Source organism: Spermophilus citellus, assembly GCF_964194105.1.
Source record: "Spermophilus citellus genome assembly, chromosome: 6".
Classification (NCBI taxonomy): Eukaryota; Metazoa; Chordata; class Mammalia; order Rodentia; family Sciuridae; genus Spermophilus; species Spermophilus citellus.
The window spans coordinates 21,840,646-21,862,657 of record NC_138187.1 but is presented as its reverse complement, the minus strand read 5'-3'; the positions used below and the strand labels follow the sequence as shown (position 1 = coordinate 21,862,657).

General features: G+C 41.6%; 1 protein-coding gene across 6 annotated transcripts in view; it reads right to left on the bottom strand.

Moving 5' to 3' along the window:
* Window positions 1-7,003, bottom strand: part of SRCAP (Snf2 related CREBBP activator protein) — a 35,242-nt gene extending 28,239 nt beyond the window's left edge. For 2 of the 6 annotated variants that reach the window (XM_081298929.1, XM_081298932.1), the window contains exons 1-4: window positions 5,866-6,121; window positions 4,649-4,721; window positions 3,767-4,029; window positions 2,091-2,342 (exon numbers count right to left, since the gene is read on the bottom strand). In XM_081298929.1, coding sequence (XP_081155055.1) covers window positions 2,091-2,342; window positions 3,767-3,820 — 306 coding nt within the window. In that variant the 5' untranslated portion in view covers window positions 3,821-4,029; window positions 4,649-4,721; window positions 5,866-6,121. Of the gene's footprint in view, window positions 1-2,090; window positions 2,343-3,766; window positions 4,030-4,648; window positions 4,722-5,865; window positions 6,122-6,153 lie in introns of those variants that run through there. The other 4 variants (XM_081298930.1, XM_081298927.1, XM_081298931.1 and 1 more) reach the window with 4 other exon arrangements.
* Window positions 7,004-22,012: the final 15,009 nt, after the last annotated feature.

Genomic DNA, 22,012 nt, shown 5'->3' with positions numbered 1-22,012 from the left:
CAGATGAGGAGAAACAAAGATCAGAGAGATTAAATGATTTGTATGAAATCATAAAACCAGATAGTAAAAGTTGGGAACCAAAAAAACAGTTCTAAGGATTACAGACAACATTTCATGTGATTTCCATTCTTTCACACAATCTCCATATCCTGTGGACACAGGTGAAATTTGAAAAAAACATACGTTTTTTCAAGCAGGGAGCATATTTCCTTCTCTCTTTCATTTTTTTTTTTTTTTTTTTGTACTGTAAATTTAACCCAGGGCCCACTAAGTTATACCCACACCCAGGCTTTTTCTTTTCTGAGTTGAAGTTGCCGAAGCCAGCCTCAAATTTGAAATCCTCCCACTTCTGCCTCTTGAGTAGCTGGGATTACAGGCTATAAAACCATGCCTGGCTGCTTACTTCTTAACTCTAGATAAAAGGGCTCTTTATTACTGTAGAATTCTATTTCCTCAGGATATGTTCAAGCTGTATTAAGATTATAAATATGGTACATAACCCAATTTACACAATCATCTTTCTGTATTTAAAGTCATTCTGGGGGCTGGAGATGTAGCTCAGTGGTAGCAATTGACTAGCACATACAAGGCCCTGGGTTTAATCCATACCACCACCCCCCCCCCAAAAAAAAAAGGTAAAAGCACAGTTTTATGTGAAAACACTTTTAAAAGCTACACATAAAAATATTAACAGTGATTAAGTATAACAGAAATACAATGAGATAGTCATCATTACTAAAATTTCTACATTGATTAAATTTGTAGTAAGATAAACATTAAAACCCTCTGAAATGTTTTAATAGCGATGGCTTAAAAAATCCAAGACAGGGCTGGGGGTTGTGGATCAGTGGTAGAGCGCTTGCCTAGCATGTGTGAGGCCCTGGGTTCGATCTTCAGCACTGCCTATAAATAAAGGTATTCTGTGCAACTACAACTAAAAAATAAATACATATTAAAAAAAAAAAAGGAAAAAAACCTATTTCTCTAACAAGTTCCCAGGGACCACATACCACTACATAAATAAAACAAGTTGCAATACAGAAATAATAAGTACAAATAAGTACAAACCAGTGAGCATCACCATTTACAAAGCACTTTCATGTCTAAAATTCCTTCTTTAATTTAAACCTCGTAACAGAGCCAGGATGTAGTTGTGTGGAGGAGTACCTCTCTAGTACTCGTGAAACCCTGGGCTCAATCCCAGCTCCGCTCAAAAAAAAAAAAAAAAAAAAAAAAAGAAAGAAATCCCAGCAACTTGGGAGGCTGAGACAGGAGGATTGCAAGTTCAAAGCCAGCCTCAACAAAAGTGAGGCACTAAGCAACTCAGTGAGACCCTGTCTCTTAATAAAATACAAAATAGGGCTGGGGATGTGGCTCAGAGGCTCAATGCCCTTGAGTTCAATCCCTGGTACCAAAGAGAAAGAAAGAAAAAAAGGAAGGAAGGAAAGACAAAGAAGCTAGACACAGTGGTGCATTCCTGTAATCTCAGCAACTCAGGAGGCTGAGGCAGTGAGACCCTGTCTCTAAATAAAATATAAAAAAGGTCTGGGGATGTGGTTCAGTGTTTAAGCATCCCTAGGTTCAATCCTCAGTATAAAAAAATTAAAAAAAAATTCTACAGTAAATCTCACACCATCCCTTATCCCTATTTTAATAAAGAATGATGATGCATGCCTATAATCGCAGCTATTCAGAAGGCTGAGGCAGGAGGAACACAAGTTCAAGGCTAGCCTGAGCAACACAGTGAGGACCCACCTCCAAAAACAAAAAAGAAAAACATGGCTTAGAATTCAAGTTCCAGAGCTGGGGTTATGGCTCAGTGGTAGTAGAGTACTTGTCTAGTATGTGTGAGGCACTGGGTTCAATTCTCAGCACCACATAAAAATAAAATAAAAGTATTATGTCTACCTACCACTAAAAAAAATTATTAAAAAAAAATTCAAGCTCAAGCAATTTGCTCAAAATGATATAAATTAATAAAGAGTCCATACTAAATCCATAAGAAACAGATATACAATATACATATACCCATGGACATGGAAATTAAGAGAAGACTCCTAAAAATTCTCATGAGTTTTCTTAGTACATACATGCTTGGCCTGCTCTGCGATTTCAGCATGGCTCTTCTCCCACTTTGGGCCCCTGTTAGCCAGGTCAGCAGCCTGTGGTAAACTGAGCCCCTCCAAGGGCACTGTGGCACCATCTGGGGGGCCTGGAGGTCCATCCAGAGAGGAATCTTGAGCTATGTGCTGGGGGGAGATGCCGCCTGCCCCACTAGAGGCTGGGGAACTAGATGAGGCAGGGGACACAGGATTGCTGCCTGTCATGCCGTCCGACACCATCTAGAAAATGGAAAAATGATGAAGAAAATGAATGTACCGTGTTAAATGTTTTAAGTATATTATTCTATCCCATTTTCATACAAAATTCTGGAATAAGATTATCAATCTTGTTTAAAAAAAAATTAAGATGAAATATTAACAAGTTGCTCAAGATGGTAGTGGCAATTTTATAGTCCTATGCAATAAATCTGAGTTACCACTAAAATCAAGAGACACTAGAAAAAAACTCTTCATACTGGGGATGTGGGGTTGGAGATGGATAGTGTTCTCAAACATCTACATATTACTTTACAAAGTAATGCATAAGACATACAAAATAAAGTTCTACTAAAATATGAATCCTCAGGGAACTCATGAATTTCACTCCAACACACAAACCTTACAGTACAACAAATTCCTACCTCAGCTAAGTGACACATTTTACCAATTGCTAAAGATACCAAATACAGGGGCTGGAGTTCAGCTCAGTGGTAGAGTGCTTGCCTAGCATATGTGAGGCACTGGGTTCAATCCTCAGCACTACATTAAAAAAAATAAAAGTTATTTTAAAAAGAAAAGAAAAAAATGGAATACCAAATCTATACACTCCAAAAATCTACTGTTAAGGAAAAAAAAAAAAAGAAGAAGAAAAGGCCGAGTGTGGTAGCAAATGCCTATAATCCCAGTGGCTCAGGGGGATTGTGATTTCAAAGCCAGCCTCACCAACTTAGCAAGGCCATAAGCAACTCAGCAAGACCATCCCTAAATAAAATATAAAAAAGGTCTGGGGATGTGGCTTGTGTTAAGTGCCCCTGGGTTCAATCTCCAGTCCAAAAAAAAAAAAAAAAACCCTACTGTTCACAAACCTGGATCTATTGAGTCTGAAAAGTAATGCACTTGGGGGCTGGGGCTGGGCCTGGGGCTTGGTGGTGGTGAATTTGCCTACCATGTGTGAGGCGCTGGGTTCGATCCTCAGCACCACAAAGAAATAAATGGATAAAATGGAGGTGTTGTGTCCATCTACAACTACAAATTAAAAAAAAAAAAAAAAAAAGGTAATGCTTTTTTCCTACCTACACGCTTCTTTGGTATCAGAAAAGAGTAAATGCCACACATGAGACTTTACTCTTTTCTAGTTCCCAAAGAGGTCAAACCACTGGTAAAGCATACAGTCTTGGAAGCATAAAGCCCAACCTCCATTTCCCACCCGACCTAACTCAACCTTTTTCAGGTAGTATAGAGCTCTGCCCTCTTACAGGTCAATACTGCATTAAAATGTGAGTATCCAACAGGATTAACATACTACAGCCCAGTCCACCTGAATGAGCACCAAAGAGTCTCCAGACTCAGCTACTTGGGTAGCTAGGATCTGCCACATTTCTTCTGCCTCAAAGCCAGCAGTCCACAAAGCAGAAGCAGAAAAGGAACCCTCTCCATTTTCAAACCTGTGTATGTAGGACTGGGAGCTGAGGATGAGCAGAGGAGGGGCTGCTCTGCATGGTCCCACTCCCAGGCTCCTTGTTGGATGCCTGAAGAATGACTGGGTCGTTATCACCACTGCTGCACGCCGAGGGGATGGCGTCCGGCTGCAGGGCATGCTGGGAGCTGGCCTCATTCTGGGCCACCGGCCACCGGGACCCACCTTCCAGGGCCCGGGGCCCACCAGGGCGTCCCAGTCTCCGCTCAGGTCCACCAGCCTCTGGAGCACCTAAAGTTGAGTAAAAGAGAGGTAAGAAAGTTTTTTTAAATCTTTTTTTAAAAGCCAGGAAAATACAGTCCTTATAGCTTATGTTTCTTAAGCATTTACTATTTCCGTGTCAGATATTTTATAAAGCATCTGCTTGATGTGTTCTAAAATCTTCATATCTTCCTTTTGAATCAGGTGCCTTTCATAACATAAATATTTATTTCCTTCTATACACTGAAAACTGAGAATAAAGCCACAGAGAAAAGATCCCTGACCTAAATGGAAGTTATGCTCCAATGTTATATCTATTTCAAAAATTAGGAAACAAGGATACAGATCAAATGACTTAAAGTCATACATTAAGGAAGCAGCAGAATTAAATCCAGGTAGTCTCATGCCAAACCCACGGAGAACTTGCTACTCTAACTGGTGAAGCCAAGGTGACCAGATCTTCCTCTATCCACAGCCCCAGCTCTGTTGTTGGACCACTATCATCAAAAACACTAAAAAAAATTCACATGCAAATATCCCCATAATTCTGCAGAGCAAAAATTTACAAGTATTAACCTGCAATTTCTTGCACCATCTCACACATTTCTTCCGTTAGCATGTGTACACAAAATGGTATCTGAACCCTCACCTGTGTGAGCTGAGACCACACCCCCTGTTAAAGTCTGCACTTCCACGGTGCTGCCGTACTGAGGGGAATTACACTAAAATAGAAGGGGAGAACAGCAGCAGTAAGGAAACAATTCACATTTGCCAACATCCTCCAAAAGCTTATTTTTACTCCAGCTTTTTAAGGCTTTTAAGTATACCCAAATCAGTTCTTGAAGTAGTAGAAAATTCAGAAAAGTAAAAGCAAATTATGTTTCATACAAAACAGAATTCCTTAGGGAATAAAATACGGGATGGGAAGTAGGAACAGGGAAGAAGTAAAGCAAAAAAAAAAAAAAAGGTTAAAAAGTTTAAAAGTAAAAGCTCCAATCATGGAATGAAAGCAAACAAAACTAGCTGTCACATCCAGAAGCTCAAAATGATGCTGCTTTTTCAGTGAACTGAACAAACCAGGAAAATGAATGGAATTCTCAGTGAATAAGCAAATATACTGGCAACAAGATCTACTCAGGATTTAAGACCCATCCTGAATCTTATACACTTCCCCAGAACCTAGAACTATAGCAAGATACTTCGGAAGCAATAGGATGTGAGAAAGGCTCACAATGAAGAACCATGCTCCGGAAACAAGCAAAGTTAACCCCCAAAAGTCCCGGAAGTGTCACCCCCCCCCCGTGTTTAAGGAAATTCCTTAACCACGGTGCCTCTTTTGATTCAGTCCCTCCTCCACAACAGATTCCCAGGACCCAAGTTAACCAGACTCCAAGAAGCCTGAACTCTTGACCCCAGTGTTCATTACCATCTCCCAACCCCTCCCAGCAGACTGACCCAGCGTGACCCCTGACCTCTGCCCAACTTGCCACTAGCCCTGATAGCCCCGCCCCCTCCTCGACTCCCACCCCACCCAACGTGCGCGCCAGACTGGGGGAGGGGCCCGCGCGTGCGCGCCTGGAGGCGGAGCGAGCCGGCAGCGCGCACGGCCCGGGGGCTCCCGCCAGAACCCAAACCCACGCACACAAGGGTCGCAGGACTGGAAAGTCCCTCGTCCACGCCCGTCAGGGAGCACCCCCCCATCAATAGACTGCGAAAAGCTGAGAGGTGGGAGGGTTCGTGCCACCAGGCCCTGGTCCAATGACTGGATATGGTGGGCGCGCGCCCCGACCACTCGTCCCACGCCCCCCTTCCTCTTCCCGCGCGCCCCTGAGGGGGCACTGGGTTGGTGGGCGGGCAGGAGCGCACCTGGGTCCGTCCTCTTAGGGCTTGCTCGCTCAGGCACGCGTGCGCAGAAGGGCGGGAGAGGAGAAGAGACGCGCTGGGGCCCAGTGCTGGCCGGACAGGCCCCCTCAGTCTGTCTCTATGGGCGCGCGCCGACAGCCTCGCGCACCGGCCCCGGGGCCCCGGCTGAAGGTGCGCGCGCAGCACCCCGGGAAGGTGGGAGGGAGGCGGTGGCGGAAAGATGCGCGCGCAATCACCCGTCAGGGGAGGGGGAACTGCGGAGCGTCCGCCATCTTGTCTCCCTCTCCTTACCTGCGTCCTCGGGGGCGTGTGCACCACCCCCCTCCCGCCAAGGAGGGGGGAGGGCCCCCTCTTGGCCGCCGCCTTCACAGCCTTTAAATTCCCTTGGGGACTGCGGCTATTGTCACCGCTTGTTTCCACTGCCTCTTCTCACAGCACAGAGATGCGGGCAGTGGGTTGGAAAAAAGGGAGACGCTACTCCCAGCGAACCGCCGCCGCCGCTGCCGAGGCCTCACCAAAATGGCCGCCACCGTCTCGGCCGCCACCACCACCACAACCACCACTGCTCGCTATCGCTACCGCCGGCGCGGCCCGTCGTCTCGCGAGAGACAGTAACTGGAGGTTGGGGAAACGAGAAGCCTCGCGTTCTATAGCGCAGGGCGCAGCCCGATGCGCAAAGCAAGCTGGGAGATGTAGTCCCCTCGAGGCTCCGCGTTGGCCGGCATTCATCCGAGCTTCTCAAGACGCGCTGCTGAAGCTTTTTGGGGCTGCATTGCGGCTTCCAACTCCGACCACCGTCATCTCCACTCACTTTTTTAAAAAACAGATCCCCCAGTGAGATACAGCAAGTTAGCAAAACTAAGTCCTCCTAACTTTTATGGAAGCCTTCTTTTAACAGCTGTTCCTTAAATGTCAGAATAGTTTACCCATAGCACCTATGTCATTTGTTCGCAAACTTTCTAGGTTAAGAACCCTTTGAAAATCTGATAACCTCACCCCGGAATAATACAATAACAGCTACCTTCAAGTGAGGCTATTTTGTCTCTTTTAATAGCAACATTTCTTCAAACAGATCTCCATTTTACAAATGAATTGAGACTCAGGTTAACCACAGCGACATAGCCCAAAGCCAACACTTGTAGCCAAACACGATCTCACAAAATTTTACTACCTTGGGAGACCAGGTTAGGAAACCCTAAAAAAAACTTAATTCGACTCTTCCTTTTCATACAGTTTAGCCCTTCCCTGCGAAAAAGATATTGTTGGTTCCTTTTACAGATGTTTTAGTTGAGTAAAAAGTGAATGATACCCGTCTTCATTTTGGGGGGAGGGGGTGCTGGGGCTTGAACCCAGGGCCTCTGGCACACTCTACCTCTAAGCTACATTGCCAGCAATGCCCATCTTTATAGTAATCTCCTCCCATTACACTTACAAGAGAGGAAGTCAGGTAGAGTCTGAGTGAGTTGGACTTAGCCTTGTGCTACTAATTCCTTGTTAGTAACCTTGAGCATTTCACTTCACTTCTCTGATCCCCAGTTTCCTAATCTATAACATGGGGGTAGAGTCTCTGATGTAAAATTACTTGAAAGCCCCAAAGAAACTTCTGAATGCAGAATGTTTTTAGGACCTCTATTTCAAAGTCTTAAACTTACAGTATATGCTTTAAATAGTTTGTGTGTGTGTTCTGCAGTACTGGGGATTGAACCCAGGGCTTTGCACATAATAGGCATTATGTGCCTACCTATTTGCACATAATAGGCATTATATGCATACCACTGAGCTACATCCGAAGCCCTATACAGTGTTGTTTTTTGTTTATCTGTTTTGTTTGTTTTTTGGTACTGAGGATTGAACCCGGGGAACTTAACCACTGAACCACATCCCCAGCCCACTACAGTGTTTAAATGTTCTCAGTATTAGCAGAAGTTCCAGGAGGAGAATAAGGTCTCCAACTTACTTGCACCTCACCATTCCCAATTCCTTTGCACTGGGCAACTGAACACATTTGTCATATCTGTCAAATTTGGCTCTTTTTTAATTGCTTTTATTTTTTAAATACATGACAGCGGAATGCATCACAATTCTTATTTCACATATAGAACACAATTTTTCATATCTCTTTTTATAAAGTATATTCACACCAATTCATGTCTTCATACATGTACTTTGGATAATGATGTCCATCACATTCCACCGTCATTGCTAACCCCCTGCCCCTTCCTTCCCCTCCCACCCCTCTCTGTGTGGCTCTTGAAAGCAGTGGAATTTGCATCATCTCTTGCATATGGATGTTGGTGAGCACACTGTCCTGAATAGTATTTCCTCTATGCCATTTCATGTCAGACTCTCTGCTGGGTGCACTGACAAAGACAGGAAGGAAGATGGCACAGTCCTTGCTCTCAAGAATTTAATCTTGCAGGGTGTGTTGGTGCACACCTATAGTCCCAGCTACCCAGGAAGCTGAGACAGGAAGATTTCTTGAGCCGGGAGTTAGAGACCAGCAACATAGCAAGACTCCAGCTAAAAAAAAAAAAAAAAAAAGATTACCTGTTCTCATTTGGGGATGAGCTTGTTAAAAATCATGGCAGAATATTCTGCTACGTCAGGAGAAGAGTTGTTAAAGAACTCACCAAAGGTTGGGTTGGATACTCAGACATTAAGAGGGCTGGGGTTGTGGCTTGATGGTAAGGCACTTGCCTAGCATGTGTGAGGCACTGGGTTCAATTCTCAGCACTGCATATAAATAAATGAATAAAGGTTAATCAACATCTAAAAAAATTTTTTTTAAGGGTTGGGGTTCTGACTCAGTGGTAAAGTGCTTGCCTAGCACATGTGAGTCATGGGTTCAATCCTCAGCGCCACATAAAAACAAATAAAGGTATTGTGTCCATCTACAACTAAAAGAATTGAAGAAAAAAAAAAAAAAGATGTTAGGGAAGTCACTTGGACCCAGATTGGTAAAGACCCAGCATGTATAGGTTAGGTATGGGCCTTTTGGAATGAGAAGGAACTACTGAAAGTTGTTGAGCAGGGGATTGGCCAGGTTAGACATCCACTTTACAAAAACTAATCTAACAGGATGGCTGTATGAATACCTGAAGGCTGGAGATGGGGAGGTTGTGAACATCACCCAGTGTAATGGAAGCCTTTTGCCAGGAGGTGGCAGTGGAGATGGGGAAAAGAGAAAGGAAGAATTGGAACTTGGCAATGAGGGGCCTGTGAAGAGCATACCCCTTGCCTTCTCTGAAGCTGGCCTTTCCCAAGCTTCTCCTACCTTCCTGGCTTGGACCCCCTCCATCAATTGTTGGGGTGCCTAAGGATTCTTTCCTCAATTGCCGTCTCTCATCTAGTGTGTTCTCAAGGACAGAGGTAAATAGCCTGAAACTAATGAAGTTTCTGGGACTCTCACATGGACCCTTCATTCATGAGCTAGAAATGGCGGGAGGTTATTAAAAAACATCTAGGTGAGGTAGGGAAGCCACATTGTAACCAGAAAGCACTTACATTGTAAGCATTTCTGCTAATTTGTCTAAAAACATCTCAAAAGAAAAGAACACTAATCTCTAAGGCTCCCATAATTTATCATATTCTTGTGCATTCTAATTACCATCTGATAAGCAAAAGACTCCCAAGAATTATTCCCAGCTTAGAACTTGGGTTCCCTGATATAATCATACTTCACTGGGCATACTGAAAATTGAGGTTTGTAATGGTAACCTGGAGTCAGTCAAAAACTCTGCAATGTACTGAGTCATCACATAAAGATTAAAATTTTTCAGTGTTCAAAAAATCAAACTTGGATTCTCCTCTGTCTCCTGTATTCCTCCTACAGGTGGCCACCTAAGAGCCTCTGATTCACATATCCAAATGTGAACTTATGATCTGAAACACAAAACCTGTTCTGTTTCACCTCTTCATCATTTATCTGATTGCTCATACTAGAAAAGCTAGAAATGGCCAGGCATGGTGGCCCACACATGTAATCCCAGTGACTTGAGAGGCTAAGGGAGGAGGATTGCAAATTAGAGATCAGCTTCATCAATTTAGCAAGGCCCTAAGCAACTTAGTGAGACCCTGTCTCAAAAAGTAAAGGGCTAGGAGGAATACAGCTCGGTGTTTAAGTGCTCCTGGGTTCAATTCCTGGTACAAAAAAAAAAAAAAAAAAACCTAGAAGTGTAGATCTTCCCTTTTACTCTACCCCACATTATCCAGTCACCTAGCTTTGTCAATTACATCTCCCTTTTTTTGTTTTGTTTTCTCTCTCTCTCTCCCTCTCCCCTCTCTCTCTCTCTCTCTCTCTCTCTCTCTCTCTCTCTCTCTCTATATATATATATATATATATATATATATATATATATAGTACCTAGGATTGAACTGAGGGGTGTTTAACCACTGAGCCACATCCCCAACCCTTCTTTGTATTTTATTTAGAGACAGGATCTCACTGAGTTGCTTAGAGCCTCACTGGCTTTGAAGTTGCAATCCTCTTGCCTCAGCTTCCCTAGCCACTGGGATTACAGGCCTGTGCCACCACACCCACCCTGTTTTGTTTTTTGCTGTGCTGGGAATTGAACCCAGGTTTTCACTCTCGCTGAGCAAGCACTTTTGTTGGGTACTGGGGATTAAACCCAGGGACACTGTGTCACTGAACTATGTCGCCAGCATTTTATTTTTTATTTTGGGACAGTGTCTTACTAAGTTACTTAGGGCCCCACTAAGTTGCTGAGGCTAGCCTCAAACTTGAAATCCTCTTTCCTCAGTCTCCTAAGTCACTGGGATTACAGGTTTGTACCACCATGCCCAGCATCTTAAATAAAAATTTTAATCTTAAAAGAAATCTTTAAATCTTAAGTAAATCTTAAGTTCCTCCATACTATCCATTTATTGGAAGCCCCCCCCCCTAAATCCTGACACTTCAATGATTTATAATCAAGAACTAGCTGGTGAGAACCTTAGCCCTGGCCTCTACCTCCCCATGGACAATTGATATTTCCTCAGTCTTATATAAAGTATTATGCAAATAAAGCTTCTTGATGAATTAAGCTTTCTAGCTTCTTGCTCTTCCATTCAACAGCTGCTTCTAACCTCCTGGCAAGTAAGTGTTCTTGGTCTTTGGCAGTCTCTACCAGCCTCCTAATTGATCTCCCTGTAGCCAGTCTCTCCATCCACCAAATTCCCAGTTCCTGTGGGGTTTCCATGCCAAAAGGTGAAACAGAACAATCATGTGAGAGTGTAACATAATATCGGGGCCAATGAGAATGCATAACATCATAAAGTGGTGGAGAGGGTTAGGGGAGATGCTATTGAAGACAAAACGGTCTCTTGGGAGGTGGACGTTCAACATAGACCTGAAGTTTTCTCTGTACCACAACCAAGGAAAATGTGACAGAGCCACTCTACTTCAAGTCTTTTCCTACCTCCCAAGAAATTTCTTTCTGAGACCCACAACACACAGCATGGTGAGCCCCTGCCAAATTCTCCAGCCATTGCCCCCAGCCCTCTTTACTTCATCCACTTTCTTTACTGGCTCTTTCTCCACTCTGGGCTTTCTCACACTGCTTCTTTATTTCCCTCCACCCAGTTAAAACCCACGAATTTTAGCCCCAAGGTAATGTCACTACCTCCAGAAGCCTTCTCTTCCTTTCAGCTACATTAAGTCTCCTATAATATTGTGCTTGTTTGCTTCTCAGCACTTGAATAACATTAGAAATACTCCCTTGAGTTCTCATCTGTCTTGTTCACATCAGTACAGGCCCTATACCCATTGTCTAACTGAGTCCCAGACATATTGAAAACATCAGTAGCGAGGGCTTGTTTGTTGCCTGTTTTATGTACATGATAGCAATAATTTGTATGTGTTAAATTTACTCACAAGGGCTGGGTTTATGGCTCAGTGCTAGAGCACTTGCCCAGCATGGGTAAAACACTGAGTTCGATTCTCAGCATCACATATAAATGAAATAAAGGTCCACTGACAACTAAAAAAATTTTTTTAAAAATTCATTTACAAATAAAATAATGACAAACACTAAATACCAACCTTTTTTTTTGGGGGGGTGTACTGGGGATTGAACCCAGGCATGTTTAACCACTGGGCCACACCCAGCCCTAGTTTTTATTTTGAGATGGGGTCCCGCTAAATTGCTCAAGGATTCGCTAAATTGCTGAGGCTGGCTTTGAACTTACGATCCTCCTGCCTCAGCCTCCCCAGTGGCTGGGATTACAGGTGTGGGCTACCCATGGGGAACATCAGCCTTTTTATACAAAGAAAGCCAATTCTCACAATAACCCTAGGAAGTAGGTTACCATCTGCCTTTTACAGATGGTAAAAGGGATGCTAAAGTAACTTGCCCCAAATTCCACAGGTGGAAAATAGGACAGGGACTTGAACCCAGAAAGACTGACATCTGTGCTCTCAACTGCCATACCTGTCAAGTTCAGGTGTATTATGTTCCACACATTAGCCAAGGCACTGGGGAGATAATATTGAGAAAAAAATATCAAAATTCAAGTTTTTATCAAGCTTATGTTCCTGGTGGGGGAAAAATAAAGAGCAAACATATAAACAACAGTGTAAAATAGTAATGGGTAATATGTTTATTTTTTATTTTTTATTTTATTTATTTATTTTTTATGGGTAATATGTTTTATGAAGAAATTAAAGCCAGAGTGTTATTGGAGAGTTGGGCACAGAGGCCTACAAATTTGAAGTCAGTTTCTGAAAATTAGTGAGACTCTGTCTCAAAATAACATATAAGACAGGCACAGTGGCATTTGCCTGTAATCCCAGCAGTTTAGGAAGATGAGGCAGGAGGATTGCAAGTTTGAGGCCAGCCTCAGCAATTTAGTGAGACCATATCTCAAAATAAAAAAAAATAAAAAGAGCTGGGGTTGTGGTTCAGTGGTAGAGCATTCCTGGGTTCAATTCCTAGTATTACAAAAAGAAAAATCATGATAGAGGAGAAGGGGTAAGAGGCAGGGGACAGGTTGTCTGGAAAGTCTTCCCTAGTATAACATATGAACAGAAATGCTTTGGGGGGAAAATATTCTCAGCAGAAGTAAGTATTGCATCCAGCCTCTCCTGACAAGATTTAATCAGGACACTGTATGTCATAGGAGAGCAGCAGGAGATGAGATCTAAAAGGAGATTCTGGGCTAGGAGAGGGCTTTGAAGACCAAGGAGTTTGGGATCAAATTCTAAGTGTAGCAACAGAGCTTGAAGCAAAGGCCAGATATACTGTGTTGAGAATGGACTATTGGGGTGAGATTCAAAAGTGATTGCTATAGTCTAGGGGAGAGGTTATGAAGATTGAAATCTTTAAGGAGAAAGGGAATCTGGAGGTAGGTTTGCCAGATTTAGTAAATAACTCTTCCTGGGGAAGAACCTCTGGAAGGAGCCCCCAGTAGGCAACTTTAGAGTGTCTGAGGTCCCAGGGGGGCTAGGAGAGGATGGTAACTGCTAACACCTGTCTCCCCTCTGGGAGGGCAAGGAACTGTTGAAAGAGAACACAGCCAATTCCAGAACCTTCATAGATTGAACTCAGAACACCTTAAGCAAACACAACAGTCAAAAACACACCAACCCTATAAGAAATTTTCAAGACACCTGTTCTAGGAAGGGTGTGGGAAATTAGGCGAATTCATGCTGCCATAGAAACTATAATGTATATAATCTTTTTGACTGGCTTTTTTTTTGGGGGGGTAGTTACTGGACCTTGAACTCAGGGACATTCAACCACTGAGCTACATCCCCAGCCTGTTTTTGTATTTTATTTAGAGACAGGGTCTCACTGAGTTGCTTAGTGCCTCACTTTTGCTGAGGCTGGCTTTGAACTCTAGATCCTCCTGTCTCAGCCTTCCTAGCCATTGGGATTATAGGCATGCACTACTGTGCCCAGCTTTGATTGGCTTTTTGGAAAATTGTTCTTTTTAAAACTTTTTTTAGTTGTAGATGGACACAATATCGTTCATTTTATTTCTTTATTTTTAAAGAGTTTTTTAGTTGTAGTTGGACACAATGCCTTTATTTTATTTATTTTTATGTGGTGCTGATGATCAAAAGCAGGGTCTCGCACGTGCTAGATGAGCACTCTACCACTGAGCTACAACCCCAGCCCAAAAAATTGTCCTTAAAAAGTATTGCTGGGGGCTAGGGCTGGAGCTCAGTGGCAGAGCGCTTGCCTGGCAGGAGTGAGGCATTGGGTTCAATCCTCAGTACCACATAAAAATAAATAAAGTTATTGTGTCCACCTACAATTAAAAAAATACATATTTTTAAAAAGTATTGCTGGGCATGGTAGCACAATCCTGTAACCCAAGCAACTCAGGAGGCTGAAGCAGGAGGATTGCAAGTTAGAGGACAGCCTCAGCAATTTTGTGAGACCCTGTCTCAAAATAAAAAACAAAAAGAGCAGTCTGGGATTGTAGCTCAGTGGTGGAGCGCTTGCCTCAAACATATGAGGCACTGGGTTCAATCCTCAGCACGATATAAAAATAAATAAAATAAAGGTATTGTGTCCATCTACAACAAAAAAAATTAAATAAAAATAAAAAATAAAATAAAAAGAACTGGGGATATAGCTCAGTGGTTAAGCACCTCTCGGTTAACTGGTACTAAATAAATAATAAACATTAAATTTTTAATTTTTAAAATATCTTTTCCTCAGAAATTCTACTTTTAGAAATTTACCTAAGGAATTCATCAAACAAACCAAGTATGCATGTGCAAAGACGATTGTCACAACATTGTCTATAAAAGCAAAAAATGTTCAACAATAACAAATAGAGAAAGAATAGGAAAAAGTAGGGGCTGGGATTGTGGCTCAGCGGTAGATAGCTTGCCTAGCACGGGCAGGACCCGGGTTCGATCCTCAGCACCACATAAAAAAAATAAAGGCATTGTGTTGTGACCATCTACACCTAAAAAAATAAATATTTAAAAAAAAAAAGAATAGGAAAAAGTAGTTGGGAGATAAGGAAATTCCAAAGTCCAGTAAATATATTGAAAAAATGGTCAGAAATCAAGAGTTATAAATTTTCTCTCTTTTTTTTAATATTCATTTTTTAGTTTTCAGCGGACACAACATCTTTGTTGGTGTGTGGTGCTGAGGATCGAACCCGGGCCGCACGCATGCCAGGCCAGCGCGCTACCGCTTGAGCCACATCCCCAGCCCCTAAATTTTCTCTTATATGTGAAAACTAGAAAGAAAAAAAAGGGGGACTCTCATGAGAATAGAAGGGAGACCAGTAAAGGAAGGGGACTAGAAATTAGGAAGGAGAAGGGAGAGGTACTGGGGAATTAAACCAACCAAATTCTGTTATGTGCACGTACAAATAATGTCACAATGAATCCCACTATTATGTATAATTGTAATACACCAATAAAAATTAATTAAAAAAAAAGACCTTGGGCTAGGGGGATAGCTCAGTAATAGAGCACCTGCCTATCATGATTGAGGCCCAGTACTGTGTAAATAAATAAATGTCACCCTCATGAATAATCAATGAAATCTAAAAATGATGATAACCATTTCACAGAACAAAGAGGACTACATTACTATCTATAAAACTAAATTTTGTTTAACAATGCACTTTAGCACCCAGATTATGGTCTCTAAAAGGAACTTCTGGTTGAGGAAAGCTGAATCCATTTCTACGGTGAGAAGGTACAGGGTGAGCCCAGAAGATCTCTTTGAACAAGGAAACAAGGAAGCGTTCAAAGATTAACCAAGTCCTAATACAAAGACACATGAACCATCCCACTGGCCAATGTTAAGACCATTTTATTTTATTTTATTTTTTAATGTTTTTTTTTAAGACAGAGAGAGAATATTTTAATATTTATTTTTTTTTTAATTTTTGGCGGACACAACATCTTTGTTTGTATGTGGTGCTGAGGATCGAACCCGGGCCACACACATGCCAGGCGAGTGCGCTACCGCTTGAGCCACATCCCCAGCCCCAAAAGTATTTCTTTTTTTTTTTTTATATGTTTATTTCTTAGTTGTAGGTGGACACAATATCTTCCTTTTACATTTATGTGGTGCTGAGGATCGAACCTAGTGCCTTCTGCATGCTAGGCGAGCACTCTACCACTGAGCCACAACCCCAGCCTGTTAAGACCATTTTAGCCTCAAAAGAATGTGGGTTGAAGGCTGGGATTGTGGCAACGTGGTAGAGAGCTTGCCTAGCATGTGAGTGAGGCACTGGGTTCGATTCTCAGAACCACATATAAACAAATAAATAAATAAAGGTCAGGTCCATCAATAACTAATAAAATATTTTAAAAAAGAATATGAGTTGGGGACTGGAGTTGTAGCTCAGCGGTAGAGTGCTTGCCTAGCATGTGTGAGGCACTGGGTTCGATTTTCAGCACCATATATAAATAAATAAATAAAGTAAAGGTGTATCAACAACTAAAAAATATTTTTAAAAAAAGGAACATGGGTTGAGGTGAAGTGACATACAATCATTAAGAAAAACTGGTCTGCTGGGCACAGTGGTGCACGCCTGTAATCCCAGTGGCTCAGGAGGCTGAGACAGGAGGATTACGAGTTCAAAGCCATACTTAGCAAAAAGAGAGGCTCTAAGCAACTCAGTGAGACCCTGTCTCTAAATAAAATACAAAATAGGGCTGGGGATGTGGCTCAGTGGTTGAGTGCTCCTAAATTAAATTCCTGATGCGCTCCCCCAAAAAAGAAAAACCATGATTCACTAAATGATTCATAAAATACTGCATCTTTTAATTTTTTTAAATTTAATTAATTAATTCTTGCAGTACTGGGACTGAACTCAGGGGCACTCTACCACTGAACTACATTCTCAACCCTTTTCTTTACATTGGGGATTGAACCTATGGGTGCTTAATTACAGAGCCACATTACCAGCCCTTTTAATTTTTTCTTTTCTTTCTTCTTTTTTTTTTTTTTTTTTTGAGACAGGATTTCACTAAGTTGCTTAGGGACTTGCTAAATTGCTGAGACTGACCTTAAATTTGCCATCTTCCCGCTTCAGCCTCCTGAGCCTCTGGGATTATGTGGATTATAGGTGTGCATGCCCTCCAAGCTCAGCAGCCTTTTCTTGAATTTTTTTTTTTTTTTGTTCCAGGGTTTGAACCCAGGGGCAATTAACCTGTGAGCCACACCCCCAGCCCTTTTTAAAAATATTTTATTTAGAGACAGGGTCTCCCTGAGTTGCTTAGGGTTTAGCTAAATTGCTTAGGCTGATTTTTGAATCTTTTTCTTTTCTTTTTTTTTTTTTTTTTTTTTGTACCAGGGATTGAACTCAGGGGCACTCAACCACTGAACCACATCCCCAGTCTTATTTTGTATTTTATTTAGAGACAGGGTCTCACTGAGTTGCTTTGTACCGTTTTTGATGAGGCTGGCTTTGAACTCAAAATCCTCCCATCTCAGCCTCCCCAGCCGCTGAGATTCAGGTGTATGCCACCCTGCCTTCATGTTTTATTTTGAGACAGGGTGGGGCTAAATTGCACAGATCAGCCTCAAACTTTGGCTTCTCCTTCCTCAGCCTCCAGAGTAGTTGGGATTACAGGTGTGCATCACCACACCCAGCTATACGCTTACATTTTTGTTTTGTTTTGGTACCAGGGGATTGAACAGGTGCTTTACCACTGAGCTACATCCCCAGCTCTTAAATTTTTTTTTTTAATATTTATTTTTTTAGTTCTCGGCGGACACAACATCTTTATTTGTATGTGGTGCTGAGGACCGAACCCGGGCCGCACGCATGCCAGGCGAGCGCGCTACCGCTTGAGCCACATCCCCAGCCCTTAAATTTTTTTTTAAGAGAGAGAGAGAGAGAGAGAGAGAGAATATTTTAATATTTATTTTTTTAGTTTTCGGTGGACACAACATCTTCGTTCGTATGTGGTGCTGAGGATTGAACACGGGCCGCACGCATGCCAGGCGAGCGCGCTACCGCTTGAGCCACATCCCCAGCCCATAACATCTTTATTTTTTATTTTTATGTGGTGCTGAGGATAGAACCCAGCACCCCACGTGTGCCAGGGGACCGCACTACCAATTGAGCCACATCCCCAGCCCCCCCCCAGCCTTTTTTTTTTTTTAATTTGGAGATAGAGTGTGGCTAAATTGTTTAGGGACTCCCTAAATTGTAGAGGCTGGCCTCAAACTTTGGATCCTCCTGCCTCAGGCTTCCAAGTCACTGGAATTAAAGGCATGTGCCACTACCCCTGGTTTATACTTATTATTTTTATACTTAAAAACAACAAAAATATTTTTAGGGTAGAGGTAACACACGTGTGTCCTTTATGCATTTCTTTGTGTGTGTGTGTGTATTGGGGAGTGAACCCAGCATGCTTAACCACTAAGCCACATCCCCAGCCCTTTTTCATATCTTCATTGAGAGAGTCTTGCTGAGTTCTTTAAGGCCTGAGAATGGCTTTGAATTTGACGATCCTCCTGCCTCAGCCTCCAGCTGCTAGGATTACAGGCATTCCTTTATGCATTTTAAAATGTGTATCTGTTATACATTCTTGTATGTGTTATATTTCTCAATTTTATTTATTTATTAGTTTTCGGTGGACACACATCTTTATTTTATTTTTATGTGGTGCTGAGGCTCGAACCCACCGCCCCGCTCATGCCAGGCAAGCGTGCTACTGCTTGAGCCACATCCCCAGCCCTATATTTCTCAATTTAAAACTTAAAACTGCAGCAGTTAGAGATTACTTGGTTCAGTTATGGTCTTATGGGATAATGTGCAACCATTAGAAAGAATGATATAATGACTTAGAACATGAACACAGCAGAGTACGGAGCAATATATTTCATATTATTCCAGTTTATAACTTCACAACTTAATGAGACCCCGTCTTAAAATTAAAAAAAAAAATAAAAGTTCTGGGGATGTAACTCAGTTGTAGAGCAACCCTAGGTTCAATCCCCTATACCACAAAAATAAATAAATAAATAAATATTATAGAGGTAATAGATGCTTGTTCCTTGTGAAAACAAAATTTTAGAGTTCAAAGCCAGTCTCAGCAATGGTGATGTGCTAAGCAATTCAGTGAGACCCTGTCTCTAATAAAATACAAAATAGGACTGGGGAGGTGGCTCAGTGGTTGAGTGTCCCTAAATTCAATCCCTGGTACCAAGAAGAAAAAACAAAAGGTTAAATGTTAGAAAGTACAAGCCAAAAATAATTCTCTTTTCTCTCAACTCCTTAGTGCCTCTGCCCAGAAGTAGTCAATGTTTGTTAATAGTTACTTGTATTTCTTTCAAGAAATTGTTCATGAGTATGTCTTTTATCCCTACAAATGATATACTGTTCTACACTTTGCCTTTTTATCTTACAGATACATATGATATCTTAATAGGTCAATACATGTAGATTTATCTCATACTTCTAAATAGCTGCCTAATAGTCAATTGTGTGGGTGTATCATGATGTGTAGCAAACTTTGTACAATACTGTGATGGACAACCATTTACATTTCTAGCTTGAGTAATTTGAACCTAGGGGAACTTTACCACTAAGCTATATCCCCAGCTCTTTTTATTTTATATTTTTTATTTTGAGACAAAGTTTTGCTAAATTACTCAGGGCCTTGCTAAATTGCTGAGGCTGGCTTTGAACTTGCCATCTTCCCAAGCCACTGGGATTAGAGGTATGTAACACTCCATCCGGCTAAATATAGAATTTTATGTGTATGGCCAATGGATGTTTGTAAGGATTTTTACACAAATGATACCATTCAGTACACTTTTTTTTTTCTTAAAGAAAGGATTTTAGGGGCTGGGGTTGTAGCTCAGTGGTAGAGCACTTGTCTCGCATGTGTGAGGCCCTGGGTTCAATCCTCAGCACCACATAAAAATAAATAAATATGGGCTGGGGATGTGGCTCAAGCGGTAACACGCTTGCCTGGCATGCGCGGGGCGCTGGGTTCCATCCTCAGCACCACATAAAAATAAAATAAAGATGTTGTGTCCACCGAAAACTGAAAAATAAATATTAAAAAACTCACTCTCTTTTCTCTCTTTAAATAAATAAATAAACAAACAAACAAAATTAAAGATATTGTGTTCATCTACAACTAATTTTTTTCTAAAAAAAGGACTTTATTTGTGTGTGTGTGTGTGTGTGTGTGTGTGTGTGTTTCAGTGCTGGGAATTGAACCCAAGACCCCTTGTGTACAAAGAACTTTAGGCTAGGGATGGTAACACACACTTGTAATCTCACCTATTGAGCTGGCTAAGGTGGGAGGATCGCAAGTTCAAGGCAAATCTCAGCAGTTTAGCAAGACCCTGTTTTAAAATAAAACTTGTTTAGGCCAGGCGCAGCGGCGCATGCCTGTAATCCCAACACCTCGGGAGGCTGAGACAGGAGGATCTTGAGTTCAGACTTTTTTTTTTTTTTCTTTGAGTTCAAAGCCAGCCTCAGCAATGGTGAGGTTGCTGAGGTACCTCAGCAGTGGTGCTAAGCAAGTCAGTAAGACCCTGTCTCTAAATAAAATACAAAATAGGGCTGGGGATGTGGCTCAGAGGTTGAGTGCCCCTGAATTCAATCCCGGGTACCAAAAAAAAAACAAACTTGTTTAAAAGGGGTCTCAGTGGTAAAGCGCCACTGGGTTCAATCTCTAGTACCAAAAGGTCTGAAATGTTCAATTTTACAAGAGAATTATAAAGTTTATTTTCTACCTCAAAATATCTTCATGAATGTATACTCTCACCAGAAATATACAGGAGAGATCATCTCCAGTACTTGGTATTTCCCCCATAGACTGGATATAAAATGGTATTTCCTTCTTTACTAATGATGTTGAACATCTTTTCATAAGCTTTTTTTTTTTTTTTTTTTTTTTTTTTGTACCGGAGATTGAACTCAGGGGCACTCAATCACTCAGCCATATCCCCAGCCCTATTTTGTATTTTATTTAGAGACAGGGTCTCACTGAGTTTTTAGCATCTCACCATTGCTGAGGTTGGTTTTGAACTTGCGATTCTCCTGTCTCAGCCTCTTTTCATAAGCTTTTAAGCCATGTTTACACTTTTTTGAAATGCCTGTTCAGGACTTTAGCTGAGCTGGTACAGTGGCACAAGCCTGTAATCCCAGCAGCTGGGGAGTCTGAGGAAAGAGGATTGCAAGTTCAAAGTCAGCCTCAGTGATTTAGCAAAGCCCTGAGCAACTTAGTGAGATCTATTTCAAAATAAAAAATAAGAAAGGGTTGGAGATATGGCTCAGTGGTTAAGCACCCCTCGATTCAATCCTTGGTACAAAAAAAAAAAAAAAAGACTTTTCTATTTTTTCCTACTGGCTTTTGTCCTTCATTGATTTTTACAAGGCATTTAACTTTATTTTATTTTATTTTTTTTATATGGTGCTGAGGATAAACCCAGTGCTTCACATGTGCTAGGCAGGTGCTGTACCACTGAGTCACAACCCCAGCCCCTTCGGAGACATTTAGATTATCTCAATATATATTCTTAAGAGCTTATACGTGGGCTAAAATAAAATAGATATTTTTTTAAAAGTTTACAAATATTTTCAATGTATATCCTTCATATTTACAGATTATCATTTCATTTTCTTTAATAGAGTTTCATATATTACTATTTTCTTTTTCTAAGCAGTATGGGGCATGGAATCCAGGGCTTTGCACATGCCAGACAAGTCCTCTACCACTGAGCTATACTCCTCCCTAATTTTCTTTTACAGTGAACTTTTTGTATTTGTTTGTTTTTACCTTTTGTGTTCTGAGAGATTCTTTATCATTTTAAAGTCAAAAATTGATTCATCCTTTCTTTCTTTGCTTCCTCTTCTTCTTCTTCCCCCTACCCCTCACACACTTCTGCCCTATTCTGGAGATTGAACTCAGGGCCTGGCATAATGCTGGGTGAGTGCTCTAACATATCCCTAGCCCCAAAATTTCTCTTTGAAAAGTTTTAGTTTTGCTTTGTTAATTAAGTCTTCATATCTGGAGTTGACTTGTGTAGTATGAAGCACTGATCTAATTTTATTTTTTCCCATATGGATGGCATTTTTTTTCCAGTTCCACTTATGGAGTAGTCCCTACTTCTGTCATTTATCAAAATTCATGAGTTAATATTGGTAAATTCCAGGCTGGGGATGTGGCTCAAGCGGTAGCGTGCTCGCCTGGCATGCGTGT